This window comes from Anopheles cruzii, chromosome 3, assembly GCF_943734635.1.
Source record: "Anopheles cruzii chromosome 3, idAnoCruzAS_RS32_06, whole genome shotgun sequence".
Classification (NCBI taxonomy): domain Eukaryota; kingdom Metazoa; phylum Arthropoda; class Insecta; order Diptera; family Culicidae; genus Anopheles; species Anopheles cruzii.
Genome location: NC_069145.1, coordinates 75,834,484 through 75,855,457, shown reverse-complemented (window position 1 = coordinate 75,855,457; position 20,974 = coordinate 75,834,484). Strand labels below are relative to the sequence as shown.

Below are 20,974 nucleotides of genomic sequence, written 5' to 3'. Positions count from 1 at the left end.
CTGGGGGGAGTGTGCTTGAGTTTGTTTGCCAATCGTATTTCATTCATATCATATGCGAAGAAGTATAATGCTATAATGAACCGAAACCACACAACAAACAAATAACAAGTAAACGAATCAAAAGATCGCCAGATTTGAACGGTCACTCACAAAATGTTAGACAACTAGCGTATAAAGTTACTATTTGCTCACAAACGTTTTTTCGTCGGGACGGTCGAGAAATTAAACAACAAACCCTGGTACCCAAACACACACACACACTGTTGGATCTTAAGAATGCGTCTTTAAAGTACAGTCGTTAATTCTAGAACTATATTTGAACAGACAATTAAAACAAAAGCAAACCAACAAACAAACAAAAATGAAACAAAAAATCGTAGTAAAACATTAGATTGTTCGGTAGGAGAGGGATGGAGCACGATCACAAAGCTGGTAACAGGACTGGTCAAGGGAGTGGAGAGTGAGAGTGAAAGCAACTGCTGTGAAAGCAAAGTGAACGGAGGACAGAGCGGGTTAAATGCTTCGGAAATAGTCTGTAACAACGGAAAACTGGTGATATTCGCAAATATTTAAACAAATGTGGTCGGTGAAACATAAGAAAAACACACAGACACACACCAAACACCGCTCTTATGCGCCCCACGGTGTAGACTTTAGCAAAAATGTATCGTGCGCGACAACTAGAGCAACACATTTTGGTAGGTTTAAGTGTGGCAAAAATGTAGCAAAGCAAATTGGCAACGAGTTGTTGTACAATGTTTCTCATCTGCTCCCATTCCGCTGGGTGTGTGGCCAACGGGAGAGGGGTGATTTTGCAAACGAGAACGAGAATTAATGGGACAGTGTCACACAACATAGCGGGTTGCGGGTTGTTGCCGGGATTGAAACAGACAAGCAAAGACCCGGGAGCAGCCGAACGCTGTGAAACACACGCAGCACACGGAGAGCAATAAAAGCAGAAAAAGGACAGAGAGAAGACAGCAGAAAACATTCCATTTATGAGTTGATTGGTTTGTTTAGAAGCAAAACGAAACCAAATATATAAGAATCATGTTAAGCCCGGTTATGCGTTCGAAGGCCTCTTCTTACATCTTGAGAAAGCTCCACTGCGAGGACACACCAAGACGTTCACAGCCGGTAAGTGCTTCAGCAAATGTTTCTCGCTAATTGAAATAAATTTTCTCATTTGGAAACACAAATCTTTTTCCATCCGTTAAAATATTACCGCATGAAAATGAATAATAAAAAACACAGAACCGTAACGACATTTTCAAATAGTTTGCACGCGAGTCGCCGGTTGCTTCGAATCTGCAAAGCTTTCAGGTGCACCGCAGAGCTTTCTTCGCGGTCTGCCAAAGCTTTCAGGTGAGCTCGGCAGGTGCGTACGAAAGCTCACCGGGTTATTGTGCATCATAACGGGTTATTGTGTATCGTGTAGCTTACGGCTCTTAGAACGTGTGTTCCGATCATCAGTTGTTGTTTAGTTGTTGGCGCTTTCGGACGCGTGCGCGCGCGGTCGAGCCTTGTATAGGTTGCCGACTGCACTATTTTGCCGACTTCTCGCCGCCTGACAGATCCGCCTAATCCGTGTCAGTGAGAGTGGTTTTGTTTTTGATTGTTGGTTTGTTTGTTTTGTGGCCAAAAGTGTCCCGCGCTTCGTGGTTGAGGTTTGAGGTGAGGCTTTTGTGGTTATGCCACGCGGCGCGGCCTACAGAACTCGGTGTGCGGATGCCGGCCGAATGTGTTGTTCTTGATCGAGAAAGCGAAACGTAAGCTTTGCGCGGACGACCACTCTCTGTGTCGATCGTGACCGGATCGGATAGCTATTGTGCCCGGCCGGAAGTGACCGGAAGCGGGGGCGGGGGAGGTGGTCCGGCCAAGCGGAACAGAACAGATCGCCCGCGCATCACGTTTCGCGTGTGCTTATTGGTGTATGAAGCCAATCCGCACATCCGGCGTCTAATGTTTTATTGTGTGATTTGATTGTGCTGATATTAACGATCGCAACGGAAGTGGAATAAGAAACCAGCCGGCATCAATTAGAAGGCGCGAATCGGGCGCCAAGCTAACGAAGGACGATTTCAAGGATGCAAGAGATGGTTCAGCGAGCGCCTCGCTATTGGCGAAACTTTCGCAAAACCAGTTGACCCACTGCGAGCGTCGGCGAAATGGACCATCCCGCGGGCGTTCTTGCATCAACGCGGCCGGCTCAGCGGATCAGCGTTAACCGATCGGGTTACCGTTGCAGGCCGCCGGCCCTCCACCGGGCAAGACAAAATAATGGTCCGTCAAGCAAGCCACAAACGGGGTGCCTGCATCTCTAACCGGTGTGGCGCACTGCAAAAACCGAAGAAAAAAATGAATGCAACACATTGTGCGTTTACTGGTCAAAAGTAAAGCATTAAGCCCGCACCGCCGCACGTCGTTGCACATTTTTTTTCGTTGTCGTTTCACACCTCACACATCGCGATATGCCGGCCCCCCCGTAGCCGTGCGAGCCCCCGGCAGCGCCGCGGTGAACGCATATTTGGGTTGCGGTGTTATTAATAATCGTCCAGCCAGGTGGCGTTAATTTGAACGATTGAAATTACTTCACCCCAGCGAGCTAGTGAGTAACGTACCGGCGGGCGGTGAACATAATGCTTCGGTTGGTGTGCTGCGAGCTGCCAATCGCCGGGGGTCACGCGTGGCCTTGGGCTGGAATCTTCCTACACCGGGCCAGAACCACAGGGTTTGCGGTCGTTGAAAGCTCCGTTGCCATCAAATGGTTGAATATGAATTTATCGTCACAACAAGGTCACACAGGATGGCCGAAAGAGCTGGCCGACCGTTTGGGGACCGAATTTAAAGTGTCGTTAACGAGCACGCGAGTAGCATTTAATAAACCAACCAGGCAAAGTTATGGCCTACCAAAAAGCCATTTTCTCGCGCGCTATCATAATGATTTCTGCCGGTCTCAGGCTCAGCTGGCCCAGCTCAATACGGACGATTCACACATGTTCATTGTTTACTTTTGTGGCACTCGAAGGAAACTGGCGAGCCCGACACGAGACCGAACCGTTTCGGTTCGTCACTGGCCCGTGCGGGCGCGCGATACGTGCCGCACGCTTTCTAGTGGTTCCACATTTTTTCATGCTGTGCCGGTCTGCCATTAGGCGGAAATATCACGTACCAGAATGTTACTTTGCTGGTCCAAATCCGCTCGGTTTGGTTTCTAATTTTTCTCTGGCACTGGCGCTACATTTTTTTTCGATCGATTCATTGCGCCAAGGTTCTCGATGGCGGTAGGTTATCGACCTTCGTCGTCCGTCGGTTGATAAGGTTTCCTCCCAAAAAGAACGCGGAAAACGTTCAAGTGCCAACACCAACAACCTGTGCGTTCTCGTTCGCGCCTTTGCAGTTAAAGTTTTTTTGCCTCGTCACCAACGCACGTAAGGTTTCCGGGCACTTGACTGCTTGAAGTCCACTCAATAGTACGTCCCGAACCACCAGAGGGATAGGTGCGGCGTTATAAAGATTACATAATCAGGCCACACCCGGCTGGGTGTGAAATAAATTATTCTGGCTCCACCCTGTGATAGACCCTTGAGTTACTTTGTGTTACTTAGAATCGGGTAAGCCCTGGGAAGCACAGACTCTTCCCGTGCGGCGTGTCAGCCAGGTGTTGTCCTTGCCACACGGAAGGGCACTGCATGGTCCACCATCGATCGATCGGATCGGATCGGACCACCTGATTCGGTCAATGAAAATGCAAAAGCAACAGATCGCGCCCTTGATCGCGGAACCCACCGACGACCGTATGACCTTGGAACAGGTTTCGTTGCTCGCGGCTCGCAACGCGTGGCCCGAGCCAGGTTGTGCCATCGTCGCATTAATGATGGAACACGATGGCACGATGATACCGACGCGGCGATGGCCAAACTGAGGGCCCCTGATTCCGGTTTTCGCGCGTTCGCTGTCTGCCGCCGCGTTGAAGTTCTGCGTTTGGTAAACGATCTTGAGACGCCTCCATATGCCAAACGAAGAATGTGGTTCGGATGGCGCAACACCATTCCTTAACGGTAGTGCCAAGCGGTCCAATACGGTGAACGCACTCTAATGATTCTAATATTGCAACACTCCTGTGGTGGAAGGTTAAATAGAAACAAAAAAAAAATTATTTATTATTCTATGTGTCTCTCGTTAGAACATGCGAAAAATTGATTAAACTTTGAGTGTGCTAAATGGCAAGTCGCTATGATTTCCTCATCTCAACTATTGAATATTGATTTCAGGCGCCCATTTTCCAGACGATTCCGCCCGAGAATGTGCAACCGGCACCCAGCACTGGATGTGATTGGTGTGCAACCTTTCGCAACCAACCGAGCCGGACTGCAACCGGATCAAAAAACCCTCAACCGGATCAACCCCCAGTGGCGGTGCGTAATGCGGCCGAAACTCCGGCGGACGACGACAGACTAATGGCTTTGGTCATTGGTTTGTGCGAAATATCTGCGGTTGCTGCTCGGCTCATTCCTTCGCGGCTTCGTGGCCACGGTTCTACGGCGCTCTACCCAGCGGCGCTCCACTAAGCGTGGCTAATGGCAATGACGAAAAGTAAACCGAGCTAGGGTTTCCGAAACATCATACGCTGCTGGAAGGCGCTGCGTAGGCAAAATGCGTACTTGAGGCCCTGCCCGAGCCGGTCACCTGCGCCGGTCTATTGCGCTTCCACGTCCGGCCCGCAATCGGCTCGGCTCGTTGCAATTGCGTGCTGGCCGCCCGAGAGAGCAAATATGCAAATGCATCCATGGGAAAAAATTAATGGCACGGAATGGAACTTTATCGCTCAATCGATGAGCTTCGGAGGTTGCTTGCGATTCGTTTTCCGGTAAAGTAAATGGTGGCTTATTCTCTTTAAAGTGTACACAGCGTATGTATCAATGTATCTTAAGCTCCAAATGCACTTTGAACCGAAACCGACCAAGATACCCAACAATCCAGCGTGTGCGTAACCAAAGAATGAAATTCCCAGCATGGGAAGCCCCCATTCTCTTGCGCATTGTCCCTTATTACGCATTGTGCTCCGCTCTTCATCAAACCCATCGGCCGGCTGCTTTCATTGTGGGAGCATTTAATGATCGTAAAGTTGGGATAAAATATGATTCCAAATGAAGACGCTAACTCTCTCTCGGGTTCCCGGGCGGCCATGGTGGTAACAACTCGGGACCAGCCCGGGGACACCGTGTCACGTAGGGCGGCAACCATAAGCCTCCGGGGGCTCCGCAGAGTTTCGCCATGCGGGGTCTTATTATGCAGCGGCATAATGCACACACACTCACGTTGGGTCGGAGTCGAGAATGGTGGCCATAAAATACGCATGACAGAAGCGTTCCCGTCCGCCCGGAGCCAAAGCGCACCACGAATGGGACGATAAATTTCCATTGCCTTAGTTTTCCCAACTCTGACCCGGACGGAACAATCGGAACGTACCGAGCGAACGTGTGCACAGTACAGAGTGTCTTGTGTTGCTTGTGGCTTTACAGTACACGGCTAAGACCGTCATTACGCAGGATTGCTGTTGCCAGATCGGTGGCGAAACGGTGCGTTAGGAGTTTCCAGTGCGAGGGAAGATTAAGCCCTGTAAACAGTGCGATATAACCACTAGAACCCCTAGCCGGATAGAAAGGAACATGAAATAGAATTGCCTGGCACCGAAATCCTTCGGGATAGTACATCCCGGTCCCCTTTGAGAACTAGCGAATCGTCCACAGCAACGACCAATTCTCTTTGCTTATTGCATCAAGCCTCGGTTGGTCCATACGCACGCGTTTTACGCGCGTCTTTTCGGTCGGTTTATGTTGCACAGATCCTCATTAGATGGCCGGCCCACCACGGGCCACATGCGTAGTTACAGCGGACGCCGCATCGTCGCAATGGACCGATTACTCAACTTAATTAAAACCAACCGGTTAAGTTTCATTCCAGCGCCCTGGTCCCTTCCGGACCGACCATCGGCCAACGGCCACGCAATGTGCCGAAAAGTGTCCCAACCAAGCGGGCGCTACGAAAGTGACCGAAACCAACACTAACCTCTGGAGAGCCTATGCTGCTGGACCTCTTGGCATGTTTTATGTGAAGAGGTTCAGCACCAACATCTTGATATGCAAGCAATTAAAAGTCATTATTATCCGTTCTCCTGTTCATCCGGCCGGCTGGATGGAGACGGCCACGTGTAGGGGTCCTACCGCAATGTTATTTTGTCGGTAATTATGTTGCCATTTTGTTTTAACTACTCGTGTGGTGTTCGCTGCTGCGCGAGTCTAATGGCTAAGCTGTCAATTAAAAAGCGTCTGAAGAAGATTCCTCGCCCGCCCATCGCAAATAAGTTAAAATGTGGCGTTACAAAATAACAGTTGAGCTCCGTAAGGCGGCATGTAACTGGCACGTTACGCAATTCAACTCAATTTAATGTAAAATGTAATGGAAAGCATGGGAAAAATGCTTTGAATTAAAGCAATGGCGTATTACCAAGAACAGTCGCCCTGTGAGCCAGCGTGGGCCTTACTTATATAAATGTTTGTCCTCCACAATGCCCTTGGCGCGCGGGCCTTAATCTTGTGTCTGGGTCGTCTCTTGACCGTTGGTCTAGGGCTGTATGCTTAAGCCCAAGTGGCCGGTTTAAATGACAAACAAATTCTGCCACTCAGCCCAGAGAGCGAGCCGTTTCAGGTGCTTCACGCACCTGAATTGCCAGTGAATCACGATGGAGGTACTTCTAATGGTACAAAAAACCTCATAATATTAGACGAAAAAATCGACCATCGCCCATTAATTGCTCACCCTAGACAAACTGAGCCGGTTAACCGTGGCGGAACTAAATTTTATTGAGGAACCCCCTGTTTGCCTTTCTAACTATCGCACCGGTGGCCTTTTTTTGCCATCATTTTAAAGCAAGCGGTAACCATGGCAGCCCGCAACTAAAGTGTAGTACTCACTTCACACTCACAGGGCGTGCGAAACGTGTTGGCTCTAGAGTTGACTGTCATTTGCTGACACGTTTGTTTACTCATTTGTTAAAAGTTTCCTTTTTTTCCCGCGGCAATCTGAGTTCGGCTTTGTTGACATTTTACACCACTGATGAATTTGCATAGGCATACTTTGATCTTTGCCTGATCTCTGGTCTTGATCTCCGTTACTATTGACGGCTTTACATCGTCTGTGGACTCAACTGTTCTTGGGTCATGGTTGGCGTTGCTCCCTCCCCGTTTACTTACTTGTTTGCCAATCGTTTGATGCTCGTTTGCCATCCGTAGAATGTTCGCATTGCCTCACACCGATGATTGTTTGGAAAAAAGAATCAACAATCTTTTTAATAAAGGTAAATACCTTGTGGAGGACCAATACATTTTCACTGATTACTTTCGCTGATTACTTTTCATGATTAATCTCATAATCCTGAAACCGTCTGGCACAGCGCTTGAATCATCAGTATGACTTCTGACGGCCTTATTTAAAAGATAGTAACGAACGCCTCAGCCCCCTAGAAACCAGTTATCGATGTAGGGGGGGGGGGAATCCACCATCGATTTTCATCGGAACTGACCTTACATCCGTTATGAATGTGCCAGTCCCCTAAGTCCCTTATCTTGTGGGCCGTGTCTAGTTAAGCTTCGAACAAATGCGACCGATTGCTGTTGATACCCGTTTCTGTAGCGGCTCTATCTGCTCCAATATCAACACGGCTTTGCGGGTGGGCTTTTCTAGAACACCATTATAGTGTCCGGGACTATCTGATAGAGTAACTGATTACGGAGTGTGTTACGGAGCGTCAATCGTGTTCCCATCTTTATAATGACCGCATCGTTATTAGATTCTTTGGCAGACCGGAACTGGCAGCAACAATAGAAACCGCGCGCGCGATAGCATCCTTCCGTTCCTGGGCGACTTCACGACAATTCTGACAGCTGAAAATCTGCCCCTGGCGCGCGACTGTCAAGATGACCGGCACGTTTGTGGAGTCTTGCAAAAATGAGCTTAAAGTGCGCAACTGTGGCTTCGCCCATTTGCCGGCGGAAGAGTTCGTCAAGTCTCAGGTAAGTACGCAGGTTCCGTTCTCCGGGATCAGACCGGGCGACTAATAAGTTTGGTTTGGATACCGCAAACAGTGGCAAACACGGACCAAGTCGATCTTCTTCTTGCTGTACCGGATGGCGCTGGCGATCTTCTTCACCGGGGTTGTCATCAACTCGATGGTAGTGGCCGCCGAAACGGCACACTTTGGTAAATACTTCATTTACCTCACGCACTGGGGCATACTGCTGTGCATGGTCACGACCGTGATGGGCGCGGTCCTGGTGAAGGTCTGGCACTTCCATCCGGAATACTCGGGTAAGTAGTAACGGGGGCAAACAACCGAAGATACCGAGAAGAGCCCTATCTGTCCTCTCCCCGTTCGTGTGTGGTGTTCCGGCGACAGTTTGTTTGACAGCGACAAGTGTGACCCGCGATAAAGAAGTCGACGGCCTGACAAATACCATATCGTTTGGTGCCGTATATCGCGAGATTGCAATGTTTGATTAATGTGGTCCACCCGGATGGCAGTCTTCTGGGAACGAACGCGGTTCTTTATCGCTGGAAACATGGTCGGACCAGATCTACTGAAACTTGTTTTGTTGTGCGAGTCGTGAAACAACTGGTTCTGTTTCCGAAGCAGGAGTTATTTACATTCCACCAGACCGATGGTCTTAGAAAAGGTGCAACGGATTGCGGCGGATGATTCAGTTGCTCAAACAGTCAGCAACGATTGGCATTTCGCAGCGCTATCCGTATGGACATTTGACCAAAACACTCTGTGGGAACGAACGGCAGTGTGTCGAAACTTTCTTTCGCAACCGCCAACGAACACACGCGGGTTCGAGAATCCATTTGAATAAATTAAACTAACCAGATACTTTCTCCGCAACGGCAACAAACGCGCGGAATGGGTTGTAAAACATGGCGCGTAAGGCGATCAAAAACCAAGAAATGTGAACTTTTCTCACACGTTTCAGCGAAACCTTAAAGGACTTCCCGGTGGCCACGCCGCTTTAGTGCTTCCGCCGTTATCGAGCGTCAGGACAGGCAATCAGGAAAAAACAGAACGCATGTCTTCGAGGCCAGATAGCGAACCTTCACCGGGTCTTCCGTCACGCCGCACTGGCTTGGCGTTGACGTTGACTTTTCGAAGAGATCCGAGACGAGCAATGTTAAAGTTTGTGACCGTGTCGGCCGCCCGACGAAAGCCGGGCGAGCGTGGCGTGTTCAAGTTCAAGTTCACGCCATGCCGTCACCCATCAAAGGGTGCGCCCGGGGATCACGATCGTCCGAGAACCGTGAACTCAAAGGCACATGGCCACCGGTTTTGGGGGCCACCGCAGCACTGGTGCATGACTCGCGTCGCGGAACGTTGCCGCCCCACTGGTGACGTTATTAATGCTCGTTGATGGAATCATTTTGGTCCCGCCGCGGGGTTAATTGTGCGATCGGCAATGACTTGACACAGCCATCTTCGCTCGATGACCGACTTAAAGATGTCATTTGTGTGCGTGCTCCTAATGCAGTTCGGCAGCCTTCGAACGTCAATTGATAGCCATTAGAACGTCACGTCGTCAAATGGGCTGATCATCTAATTGTTGGGCGCTACTTCGACAGTCATCAGCGTTTAAAGCGATCTTCAATTACGGAGACAGGGCTTCCGCGGCTCTTATTTTGCGCCCAACTGTACAGCTCATCTAAAAGCTCCTTTTATCATATAACTATTAGCACTCTGCGAAGTTTACACTCGCGTGATACGTTAATGGCTCAGCTCGATTCTGAAGGTCGTGGTTTTTATGGTCCAAAGCAGAAGTGAGAAAAATAATCAGAACGCGGATAGAGTCGCCGGGGGGATATGTTTAAAACACAATCAACATCATATGCTCCAGTGAATTCAGCGCTTCACCCGGATTCGGCAGCCTTCCGTCGACAGTGGCCTCGTTGTACGGACGCCGGGAATGCCGAAAACATTAAAACGGCACCCCCGCGGTGACCTCAATATGTTGCCACTGGTTTGGTGGCACGCACTGTTATTGCCCGCCAAATTCGAAAGGCCGATGCGGTGGAGCACGAATTTCGAACCCCGCGAGTTTCGTTTCCCTTTTTTAAGCATAGAATGCAGACGACCTACCTTCGACGGGTATGTGCCGTGAAACGAGATGGCTTCGGTTTCAGCGCATTCCATTCGGGCCACTGCATGATGCTCCAGCGTAGCATATTCTACTCAACCTCCGACCGAGTTCTAGCGAACTATTTCCGAGTGACTTTCATGACCTCCACTTGGTGGAAAACTTTCTCCGACCCTCGGCACACTAGAACGGGGTCGAAACAACCATTGCCAGTACGATTCCGCCTATTTAATGGCCCCCAGCTCATTACTGGCCACTCCCAGACGGACCTGTTGCCATATCAGGACACGACGCGATGACGCAAATCAAATGGGGTCTCCCATGTTTTTCTTCACCGATTGTTTGTGGGTTTGGAGATCAAGAATAGGCTCAAGCAAAAAATGAATGTCAGCACATTAAAAGATCCGTGTAAAAAATTAGCATTCGGACCTCGAAACAAGGAGCGCATCTGTACAACCGAACCGAGTGTTGCCGGTAATTGCAGACCATTCTTCACCCTTCCCGAACGCTGCCGTGCAATGGTTAATGGGTAATCGTAAAAATAATATCACGCTGGCGGTGTGCTCGCTGAAGTTATGAAAAATGCAGGTAATTCAGCAAACACGCTACGTACAAGTAAGCGCCAAGGAGTCACCCGCGTAGAGTGAGCTCTTCGCAGCTTGACATAGTTATCTCGCATTGTTCAAATGCAGACGGCAATCAACACAGACGGAACCTCGGGCAACGATGTCGGACATTGCGACTTTTTAACCGAATGCACCCCGTTCCGGCCTACGCATTATGGTCAAGGACAAGTCAGCGGACCGGACCCTTGCATGCGCTGTGTGTCTCAAAAAGCATCTCCGCAGCTCTCCGATGCCGATGGTCTCAAGTGGTTTCGCAAATAAATCGGCCGGAATAACGTTTGCATAAAGGTAGTGAGCCCGCGCTGGCCCGCTGGCCTGGCATGTTGCGCAAGACGCCGTAACTCTGTCCGACGGCATTTGTTCTCGCGCGAAACGGATCTTGGCCACCGATCTTAGGGGGCTTGGCCAGCCCGGCCAGGCATTGTTGTGTCCGCGCGCGCGAACAATGCGTGGCCCTTTTTGCGGCTGTCTTTGTACAGTTCACCTACCACCGGCCTTTGCGTTGCATTCATTTGGAGGAATCAATGAAATGTAGCAACCGCGCACCACCATGTGAACTAAACCAACAATGGATCCCGGAGGGATGGCCAAGGTATCATTTTTCATAAGGAACACAAGGTGCTTTACATAATACCGCCCACCGAGAAGATGTTTTGCAGACTTTGGGTTGAATGGAGGTGAAAAGCCATAAATTAATTCGAAAAAAAGTTACACATAAATTAAAGCCGTTACGTATCGCGATGATCCTAAATGACAATTCTTTTATTCGTTTACCTCTTCGGACTCCCAGAAACGGTTTGCGGCTCCGACGAGATGCCAACGATCTTCAAGTTCTACTGGATGGTACACAACATCACCCTGGTTCTCTCCATTTGCATCACCATCATCTACTGGGCGATACTTCACAATGGTAAGGCCCTGGCTCTGGGCGTACGTTGCTGCCGATCCACGGTGTAATCGACCGACTTCGTTTGCTTCCAGACACAATGACAGTCGATGCGAACAACATCCTGATCCATGCCTGCAATTGCGTGTTCATGTTTCTCGATCTGATCATCGTGGCCTACCCGGTGCGCCTGTGGCACGTGGTGCAACCGATCGCGTTCGGGCTGATCTACTGCACATTCTCGGTCATCTACCACGCAGCGGGCGGCACAGACCTGTAAGTATACGGCACGTAACGCGACGGATTGTCCCGTCAGCTGGCCGGGGCACGTTATGTAGCACCCGCCCCGATCAATGCTGTGATTAATGATGCTTGGCGTCCGTGCTGGCGTGCCGATTGTACGGCACGATCGCTACCAGTGCCGCTGGTGCCTTCGGGGTGTTTGGGGTAATGTTTCAGACGATTAGCAGTAATTGTTAAAAAGAAAAACATGCAATTCTACAACCCGTCCTTTAGTTTGCGAGGGCCCTAATCGAAAATACTATTTGCGTGTGTGTTCGACAGGCGCGATATCGATGGCCAAAGAACCTTTGTATACAGAATGCCCTATAATTCGTCCCTTTTGATGTTGGCTCGAATCGAATACGAAGATACATTTGCTAATTGCTTGAGAGTCAGCAAAAATGTTTCAGTCTTCGGTGGGCCCAAGCTGACCGTTTATCCGTTCCTCAATTACCATCCCGTTAGACTCGGCCCAAATTGCATAACTTTGATCAACTGCCTCTTATATCGTGCGCAATTGAGACGCAACTATCCCCACGTCAGTCCAGCCAGCTTCTGTGACTTCCTTTCGCGCTCGTGCATGACCTCCTGCACGATTTCCTCGTCATTTGCAAGCATAGATATTAACGACAACCTCTCCGGTTATATGTTACTCTCGAACGAACCAGCCCAAGCCTCCAGCCTGCAGGAACCTGTTTTTTGTTTGTTATAAAATTGATTACTCCCCACGTTACGCGGGTACATTTTCTGGATCTCATTTGCTCGAAGTACAACATGGTTCGCTGAAGCTCTGACCACTGGGCGTTTGGTGACAACCGCTACATTTTTGGGATATTTCATACTTGCAGAGGTCATGTCCCAATTTTTACTTTCGCATGGTTCGCAAACTTAAAAATATATCCCCAAAAGTGTGATGGCCTCATATGATGCCGTCCCAGGGTCATTCGGGCCTACGAAGAAGATGGTGGCAACTTTCGAATCTTTGCGCAGCTTGTCAGAAATTCGATATTCGGTCTTTCGGCTTTTCTAGATTCGGGCGGCCTTACATCTACAACGTGCTCGATTGGAACGAACCCGGAAAAGCGATGGTCACGGTGGTGGGCACAATCCTGCTGGCGATGCTGGTCCACATACTGATGTTCGCTATCTACAAGCTTCGGGTGAAGATCTACTCGCGCTACTTTGGCGGTAAACCGATCATCCCCACCAACTCGACCCTACAGCTGCAAACCGGCAAAGTGGACCACGGCATTTCGATGGTGTACGGAAACGACAACAAGGGATTCACGATCGGTGAGAGGTACTGAGAGCGGTTTCGGAAGGACATGTATTTAGTAGAGCAGTTCTGGTACGCACGACACTTTGCGCACGGAACCGACGGCGGGTTCAGTAGTAAGAATACGACACCAAGGGTTAAAACACGGACGGTATTTGCATTGAAAACTCATTAAAGTAAGCTGTACGTCGTAAGAGTAAGCTGTGATTCTGTTAATAAATATGTTTTACTTTTTAACGACATTCTTTCTTACCTCACGACGCTTCGAATGCCAATACACGACCTGAAAGAAAGAAGATGGAATTTACACTCGAAATAAAATCGGAAATAGTATGATGATGTGAAAATTAATTTTGCACCGCACTGTGCTTACCGCTTTACGTACCGAAAGAAAAGCTTCTGCTTGCATACAAGACTACTAGGATGAAGGTTAGGTTGCTTGCACACAAGACTGTCTGCTTAGTGAAGTAACCAAAGCAACGTTGTAAACGCAGGCCGCATTCCTTCGTGACATAAGCTGAGTTGTCATGCGGTGTTAAGGCGTTTTTTATTGTTGAATTATCCGCCGACCGAGTGCAACACGCGTGCTGCGCCCTTGACCGTGCCTGAACCCTTCTCTGTTCAACTTTCCTTGCCGAACGCCCGAATCCCCATCTAAAACTGCAACAATGGTGTACCTTGTGAAAGATTCCGTAAGTATTAACGTAACTGATTTTGCACCGAACGAATTCAGCGTGGTGAAGTGATTTGTTCGAGCAATATGTCCACCGGAACCCAGCCCCGCTGAATGGCCGGCATTCGCTCCCCTCCTCCCCCCAGCCGGTCAATAAATGGGATTTTTTCCCTTGCCAACGAGGTGGTCAAGTGTATGTGTAGATATTCGTTTTCGCGTAATGGCGCTCGATTTGTGGAGCTTCCCGATGTGCTATCGCTTTCCGTCCCGCGCTCACAAGCCTGCCTCTCTAGCCGTGTCTCTTTCCTGCACACAGTCCCACTGCTGCGCCGGGACAATCATCTAATGACGCTTCGAAACCGTCATCTGCACGCCTTGGCTAGGCTGAGGGGCAATTAATTTGTCGAGCCTTTCTGCTTTTGGCTGAACAGTGGTGCGTTCCCTGTGGCATGTGTATGTGTGATACCCCGCGGCTGACCTTTCGCGACCGGTTGGTTGGTCGTCACGACCGGAAAACGACGACGACGACGATGACTTGCCGATTAACCAATCTAGCCCACCAACGGCAGGGATGCTTTCTCTTCCATCTATCTGTGTCGGCAGAAGGCTATGGAAAATGTACGTGGCCTTAGGGAGATCAAGTAACCTCAGCTTCGAGACTGCTGCGCTATTTGGTGCGCTTGATTGCGGTTAGATAAGTTTGCAACGAGGCACTAGCAACAACCACAAGCGCCCAACGAGATGAGATTTTCACGAGCATGCTTCGCGTGACTCAGTCCCCGTCGATAGAGATAATCACTCTATCAGGGGCAGTGCTGCTTCTCACGTCGCCTAAAATACGTGCTTCCGGTTAGAGCGGTTCGGTCGATCGGTTCAAACGTAAAGGGGCGCGCGATATGTGATATGTTTCAGGCCCATCTAATTAACGCGCCTTTTGGATTTGGGATGACTATCCCAAATTGCCTGTGTTTTATTTGCATACATTTCCCACAAGGAGACGCTACCTGTGTGGCGAGGGTGACTTTGTTTACGCATTTTCAACAGAGCTGATTCGTACCGGAAAAAAATCGGATCTTTAGTCGGTGTGGAAGAACGCATAATCATCGTTCGATTAAAAAAAAATAACCAACCAACCTTAAGATTCCCAGAAATTCTCCCTGGCCCGCATCACGCTCGTCGTGCCGGTATCAAACATGTTGTCACGCCCCCTTATCATCAACCTGTTCCGTGAATGCTTTCTGCCATGATGTAGTTTGTTCCCGTAGCGTTGTTACACGTTTCGTTGGGTTACTGTGCACGGTGCACTACGATTCCATTATTCATTGCGTGCCGAATTGTTACAACAGCCACCGGGTCGTAGCGGTGCTTGCAACGTATGATTAAATTTACACCCGTTGCCATGTCTACGCATAAATCCAAACACAAGAAGGCTTAGATCTTTTCTGAGATAGAGAGAAAATTCCAAACAATTTTCTATAACAGCCGCTCTCTGTAGCAGCAGCTTTGGAATGCATTAACAGCCCATAGTGTTGGAGCTTTGTTTGTGAATGAGGTGATGTCACCATTAACTCCGCTGTCAACCCCGCCGGATAACGGCCATGAAAACCTTGAGTATGGGTATGGGTGGAAGAGACACCATAAGTGGACACTAATCGCTATTAGCACTTTCGCAACGTTGCAAGCGTAGGCGATGAGTCGTTGGGAAATTTTCTGTGTGTCAGCAGGACCTTAGCAAAAAAACCTGGAATGCTTATATTGGCTCGCAGCGACCTTGAATCATTTGAACCGGCCACTAACTAATGATCGTCTCTCACACATGCTCAACAGAATGACTTCAACAACAAGCTGGAATCGGCCGGCGACCAACTGGTGGTGGTGGACTTCTTCGCTACCTGGTGCGGTCCGTGCAAGGTAATCGCGCCGAAACTTGAAGAGTTCCAAAACAAGTACGCCGACAAGGTGGTTATCCTGAAGGTGGACGTGGACGAGTGCGAGGATCTGGCCGCCCAATACAACATTTCCAGCATGCCCACCTTCTTGTTCATCAAGCGAAAGCAGGTGGTGCAGCAGTTCTCGGGTGCCAATGCCGAGAAGCTGGAAAACCAAATTGAGAGCCTGATCGCCTAAGCACCGGATCCTTGGGAACGGAACGGAAGGAAGTCTCGGACAGGCGAGAGCTGGTGGTTACCGTGCAGCGCATTAGCCAGATCAAATAAGGCACCCTTTTACTCATCGCCCTGTATCTCATGTACCGTATGTTCGTGAAGTGAACCACTTCATGAACGAAAATGAAACTGTCCCGCACCACCCGCAACCCCTGCTTCACACACACCCACCCGCTACGAGAGCTAAGTACTTCGAGAACAAGTTAAACATGTTGCCAATCTAAAGTATCCGCAAAGCCTGCACTTCAACGACCACCCGTTGGAGGGACGTGGAACAATTTAAACAATCCTGTGTTTAACCAGCCCATTACCATCCAAATGGCACGCACTAAGCATGCTCTACTCGATGGAACCCTTTTTTCGCAAACAGAATAAGGAAGCAGTCAGAAACGCGTGTGGCAGCGATTGCCTGGATTGGCTGGATTGTTGGATCCGTGCGCCCGTGCAAAGTGCAAACCAAAACGTTAAGATACGTTAGCTCTCGTTATTCTTCTTCACCGTCAGCCACTGTTCATGTATCTTCAAGTCACATCCTCAGAACAACTCAACTACAAGCTTTCATTAGGCGTGCGCGAACGCTGCTCGTCATTACAGTCTCGAACAATCTGCATCTGAACGAACGATAAAAGTAAAAGCGCATATGCGAAAAAAATGTAACAATAATGCTGAAAACCGAAATGCAGAGAAGCACATAAGTGTCACTTAATTCTACGCTTGATTTGATGTAAACCCAGTCGAAGCGGAATGAATAAAAATGTTTAAACTTATCCACAAATCATGCCCACTGATTGTTTTTTTTTTAAATTAGTATTTGTTTGTATTTACCCCCGGTGATAGAGCATTGTTGTTGGATTGTTTATATAGTTTGATTAGAAAGAAAACCAGAAGAGAAATTCACTTTGAACTGTTGGGATAACATTAATTATTTCGGAAAGCGAATGACACGAAACGGCATCGAAGCAATTTTTCCAAATGCGAGTTGTTTATACTAGAAGTGGTTTCATATATTTAACCCCAAACGATTAGGATATACATTTATTTACTCCGTATGTGCTCCGGCTTATGGCAGTTGAAACGTAGAACATGAAAAAGACATTAATATTGAAAACACTCACCGATCGGCGGAGGCGCCCTTATGCTTGACATTGTAACATTCAGAGAGAAATGTCCGAAAAGACGATCGTTATCTCCCCGTTGTCAACGCTGGTTTCGTCTGCAACACTGCCGACGGATTCGGCCGTCATCAGAGTTGGGGTTGTAGATGAATTGTTTGCTTCGGATTCGGTATTGTGAACCGCATCACCAGAGCTCGTATCGTTGGAACGTTTTTCAATTTGTTCTTGCTTTACTTCGACCGTGTTTTCTTCGGAAAGTGCACGCACCACTCTAGGTTTTAAGCTGTTTGTGCAGGGCTGCGTGTAAGATAGTTCTTTGGGCAATATTTCGTCGTTATTTGTGTCTTCTGCGCTTGTACGGTCTTCATCCGTTCTATGGTTTCCGTTGTGCAGAGGGTTGGGTACCGTTGGCGAAAGGGCCCGCACAACTCTAGCCTTCATTACGAGGTTTAAATTTCTGTACGGTAGTTCGTCTTCGCTTTGCTTCTGCTTCAGCTTAAGCGTATGCTTTAGAACTTTATCATCCACAGGCACTATTCGTTCCTGGTCATCGTTTTCAAGATGCTCGTCGGCTTGTGGCTTTTTTTTTGGCAACGTAGCCTTCGAAGCAGACGCCTGATCCTCATCGATGCCCGCCTGTTTGGCTTTACGTTTCCGAACACGCCGTCGCTTTGGAGTAGGCAAACTCGATAAAATTGATTCGATTTCCTCGATCTGACTGTGGTCTGCGGTTGTGTCGATGGCCACTGTATGTCGTTCCGCACCAGCAGATCGGGTGTGTAACTCGTTTGTATTTAGCAACAGAACTCTGCAATATTAATTACCGATGTTAGTTTGTTTTCGCAAACCGTAACTGCCATTTACTTACTTAAGGGTCTCGTTGTCCCGTAGAATGGAAATATTTTCCGTCTCCGGATAGTACACACCGTCACCAGATAACACGACGAGCTCGGGCTCGATCGCAAAAAGCTGTTTCAATGTGTGAATTAAAGAACGAATCGTGCTCCATTTGTCCCTGTGTGCAATGCACACTTTCTGTCGATGGTCCGAAAATAAGTTACTTAAATCTAACACATATCTTTTCATCGTTTTCAAACTGCACATGTATTTCTCAACCCAAACTTTTCGTACCGGCTTGGGAGCCTTGAATGTAAACAACGCACGAATCCGTCTGACGTTCGGTTAACTGTTATACGGGTTTGCTGGCAATGCTGTGTGCTGTGAGATTGCTGGCGAATAATTGAATCTAACTAAAAACGGTTACTATTGCTTTGATCATTTTAGAGCCAAAATGTACAGGAAAATGAATGATTCAGGTGAAAAAGTCGCTTTTATTCAATGTTTGCTTTGACAATTTTCTTTCCTGCTCTACGTGATCCAGGTTGTTCTGCTTTTTGGAATATACTTTCACCGGTAGCTAAACCGTTCGCATACACTTAGTGATGATCTGTTGTTAGTTCTACAAGTCTAAGAAAGTTAACGTACGATCGCTGCTTGGTGCGTCCAGAATTAAGGCATTGTAAGTATGCTTAGACTTTCTAAGAGAATCACAAAATCAATTGCTACGCATATCGTAACTAAGGTATGGTGGCATTTGATGGACCGGAACAGTAATAGGCTAAGAGGAGCTAATATGTAATCGATCTGAACATGTTACTTTCGCTACGTACCCTGCGGCACGCGATAAAACACAATCGAATGCAGTTTGAGCGTTTCGTAGAAGTGTGTGCGTTTGCATCAAATCTCGACGTTTTACCTATAATTGCTAATTGTGCAACATTACATAAAAAAGTAGAGAGGGATCGTAGAAAACTCATTTGTGCCTATCCTGCTCACAGCAGAATATTCATCCCACGCCGTACCAAACCTTCATCTTATGTCGGTTTAGTTATGAAATTTACTATAGTAGTTCGATAAACAATCGTTGATAAACTTGCACACGGTGTAGATGTACTGCTGCGGGTGGCGAATGTAGTGCTTCACGTGTTCCGAGCGTTCGAAACAAACCATCCGCACGTCCACGCCACATCGACTTCGATAGTTGGCAAATTTTTCTACATCCTTTACGGGAAATAGAAAACAAACACACAATTAAGCGTACAACGGAAACAAATCGCAACCTTATGCTACTCACGGTGTAAGGTATTAACCGGTCTTCCTTGGAGTAAAGAAATAACTGTGGCCATGCGTTACTCTCATACTTGAGATTGTGCGACGGATTCGTTTGTACTTCGTAGCCACGTGGCCTTAAAAAATTCATAATGTAATTGAAAACGTCCTAAAAGAAAAACGGAAAAGGAAGATGGTCACAAATTGGTCCACCACCGTGGTACATTCTGCGCTTACATCAAACGTCCACAGTATCATGGCAGCGAGGGCCATCAGAGCTGATAGGAGCACATTGCACCGTCGTTCCTTCCCGTAAATAGCAGCGATGGCACGATACAACCCCAAGATGCGCCGGTCACCGGGGGCCGAATCGAAGATCATGCCGCACACGTTGATCGGTGCTTTGGAGCGCCTCAGCGCCACCGCAATATGTTGGTACAAAAACGCGCCACCGTTGGAGAAAACGTGAAATATCAACGGATGGCTGTCGAAGTTCATGTCGTATATCAGCTTCAAAATTTTCTCCCCGATCTGGTGCATGGCCGCGCGTTTCCAGAACAAATTTTCCACCGGAGCCGTGTAACGAATAGTGATGAGACTGTGAAGATAGTGTAAACATTATGCTCGGTGGCCTTGTGGCGCGGTTCTCGCTTTTCACCATTCCCCTATCCGTACCCTCGATCTTCGTAGATTTTGGAGTACTTCATCAAGTACTTATCCTGGCACCCGGCCCAACCAAGCAGCAGTACGATGGGTACGTTGGTTTCGTTGCAAACAAACACGTAGTCGCTCTCGGCCGTTTGTGTATCACTCCGGAAGTTGGGCGAAGGAAATTTGATGAAATACTCTAGTGTATCGTCGAGCGGATACTCCGATTCCATCCTTGCCCCGTAGGTAGCCGACATCGTGGGTGCGTTACGTGTGGATCACTAGCCTGGGCCCAACCGTTACGAAAACCCCGGGAAATTCAACTGATAAAGCTTCCCGCAAACCCTGTTAGTGGGTGCCACCGAAACACCGCCAACACTCCCACCACGGGCACCAGGTTTGGGACACTCCTAACGCATATCGTCAATGCTGTGCACAATTTTACCTTTCCTCTTTACAGTCCAGCTGACTTTTCCAGGGAAAGCAATTTGGAAAATTGACTGCAAACGCACACAGATACACCCAGCGACCGTCACTTGACATGTGGCTAACAGCGCGATGGGTTGTTTCCATGGTACGTTCCGTTGCGTGTGAAGCATGCGCGATGAGGCCACTACCGGCATGCCGGAATTGCCGAAGCCGATTGGCTCTCCGGCATCTGTTACCTGTGTGTAAGTATCCCAGTAAATACCCTCGAAAGATTGGCGAGCCGTGTGCTCTTATCGGTAACATTATAATAGACTCACATTATATTAACAGACAGTGCGGACTTCGACCAACCAATGCAAGCCTCATTGCTTTATGGTATGATACAACTCGAAAGGGAAAACTATCGCGGGATTTCGAGATGCTTTCCTTGACAAACAAGAAGTAGGAAAATCGTAGACACAAAATGCATTTTCCAACGTTTATATTGAAATTTTATTGCTACTGTTCGAAAACTGCCCCTCAAGTGTTATACGCGTGAAGTGTCACTTGCGCAGCGCGCCATTTTTGTTACCCGGCACCTG

At 48.4% G+C, this 20,974-nt stretch overlaps 4 protein-coding genes across 4 annotated transcripts; 2 read left to right on the top strand and 2 right to left on the bottom strand.

Moving 5' to 3' along the window:
* The first annotated feature begins 1,542 nt into the window (after positions 1-1,542).
* LOC128272683 (protein rolling stone-like) lies at positions 1,543-13,494 on the top strand. Its single transcript, XM_053010548.1, has 6 exons — positions 1,543-1,674; positions 7,853-8,075; positions 8,148-8,370; positions 11,601-11,720; positions 11,792-11,972; positions 13,009-13,494. Exons 2-6 carry the CDS (start codon positions 7,980-7,982, stop codon positions 13,283-13,285), a joined length of 897 nt encoding a protein of 298 aa, XP_052866508.1. The 5' UTR covers positions 1,543-1,674; positions 7,853-7,979; the 3' UTR covers positions 13,286-13,494.
* A 316-nt stretch (positions 13,495-13,810) lies between these two features.
* Positions 13,811-16,860, top strand: LOC128275485 (thioredoxin-2-like). Its single transcript, XM_053014000.1, has 2 exons — positions 13,811-13,946; positions 15,755-16,860. The coding sequence occupies exons 1-2, from the start codon at positions 13,923-13,925 to the stop codon at positions 16,052-16,054; spliced, it is 324 nt and encodes a 107-aa protein (XP_052869960.1). The 5' UTR covers positions 13,811-13,922; the 3' UTR covers positions 16,055-16,860.
* A 290-nt stretch (positions 16,861-17,150) lies between these two features.
* Positions 17,151-18,293, bottom strand: LOC128273667 (uncharacterized). The gene is made up of 2 exons (XM_053011690.1): positions 18,076-18,293; positions 17,151-18,015 (listed from the first exon to the last, which is right to left on the bottom strand). Exons 1-2 carry the CDS (start codon positions 18,291-18,293, stop codon positions 17,247-17,249), a joined length of 987 nt encoding a protein of 328 aa, XP_052867650.1. The 3' UTR covers positions 17,151-17,246.
* A 798-nt stretch (positions 18,294-19,091) lies between these two features.
* On the bottom strand, positions 19,092-20,347 carry LOC128273623 (transmembrane protein 53-B). Its single transcript, XM_053011637.1, has 4 exons — positions 19,992-20,347; positions 19,554-19,914; positions 19,342-19,485; positions 19,092-19,268 (listed from the first exon to the last, which is right to left on the bottom strand). Exons 1-4 carry the CDS (start codon positions 20,219-20,221, stop codon positions 19,092-19,094), a joined length of 912 nt encoding a protein of 303 aa, XP_052867597.1. The 5' UTR covers positions 20,222-20,347.
* Positions 20,348-20,974: the final 627 nt, after the last annotated feature.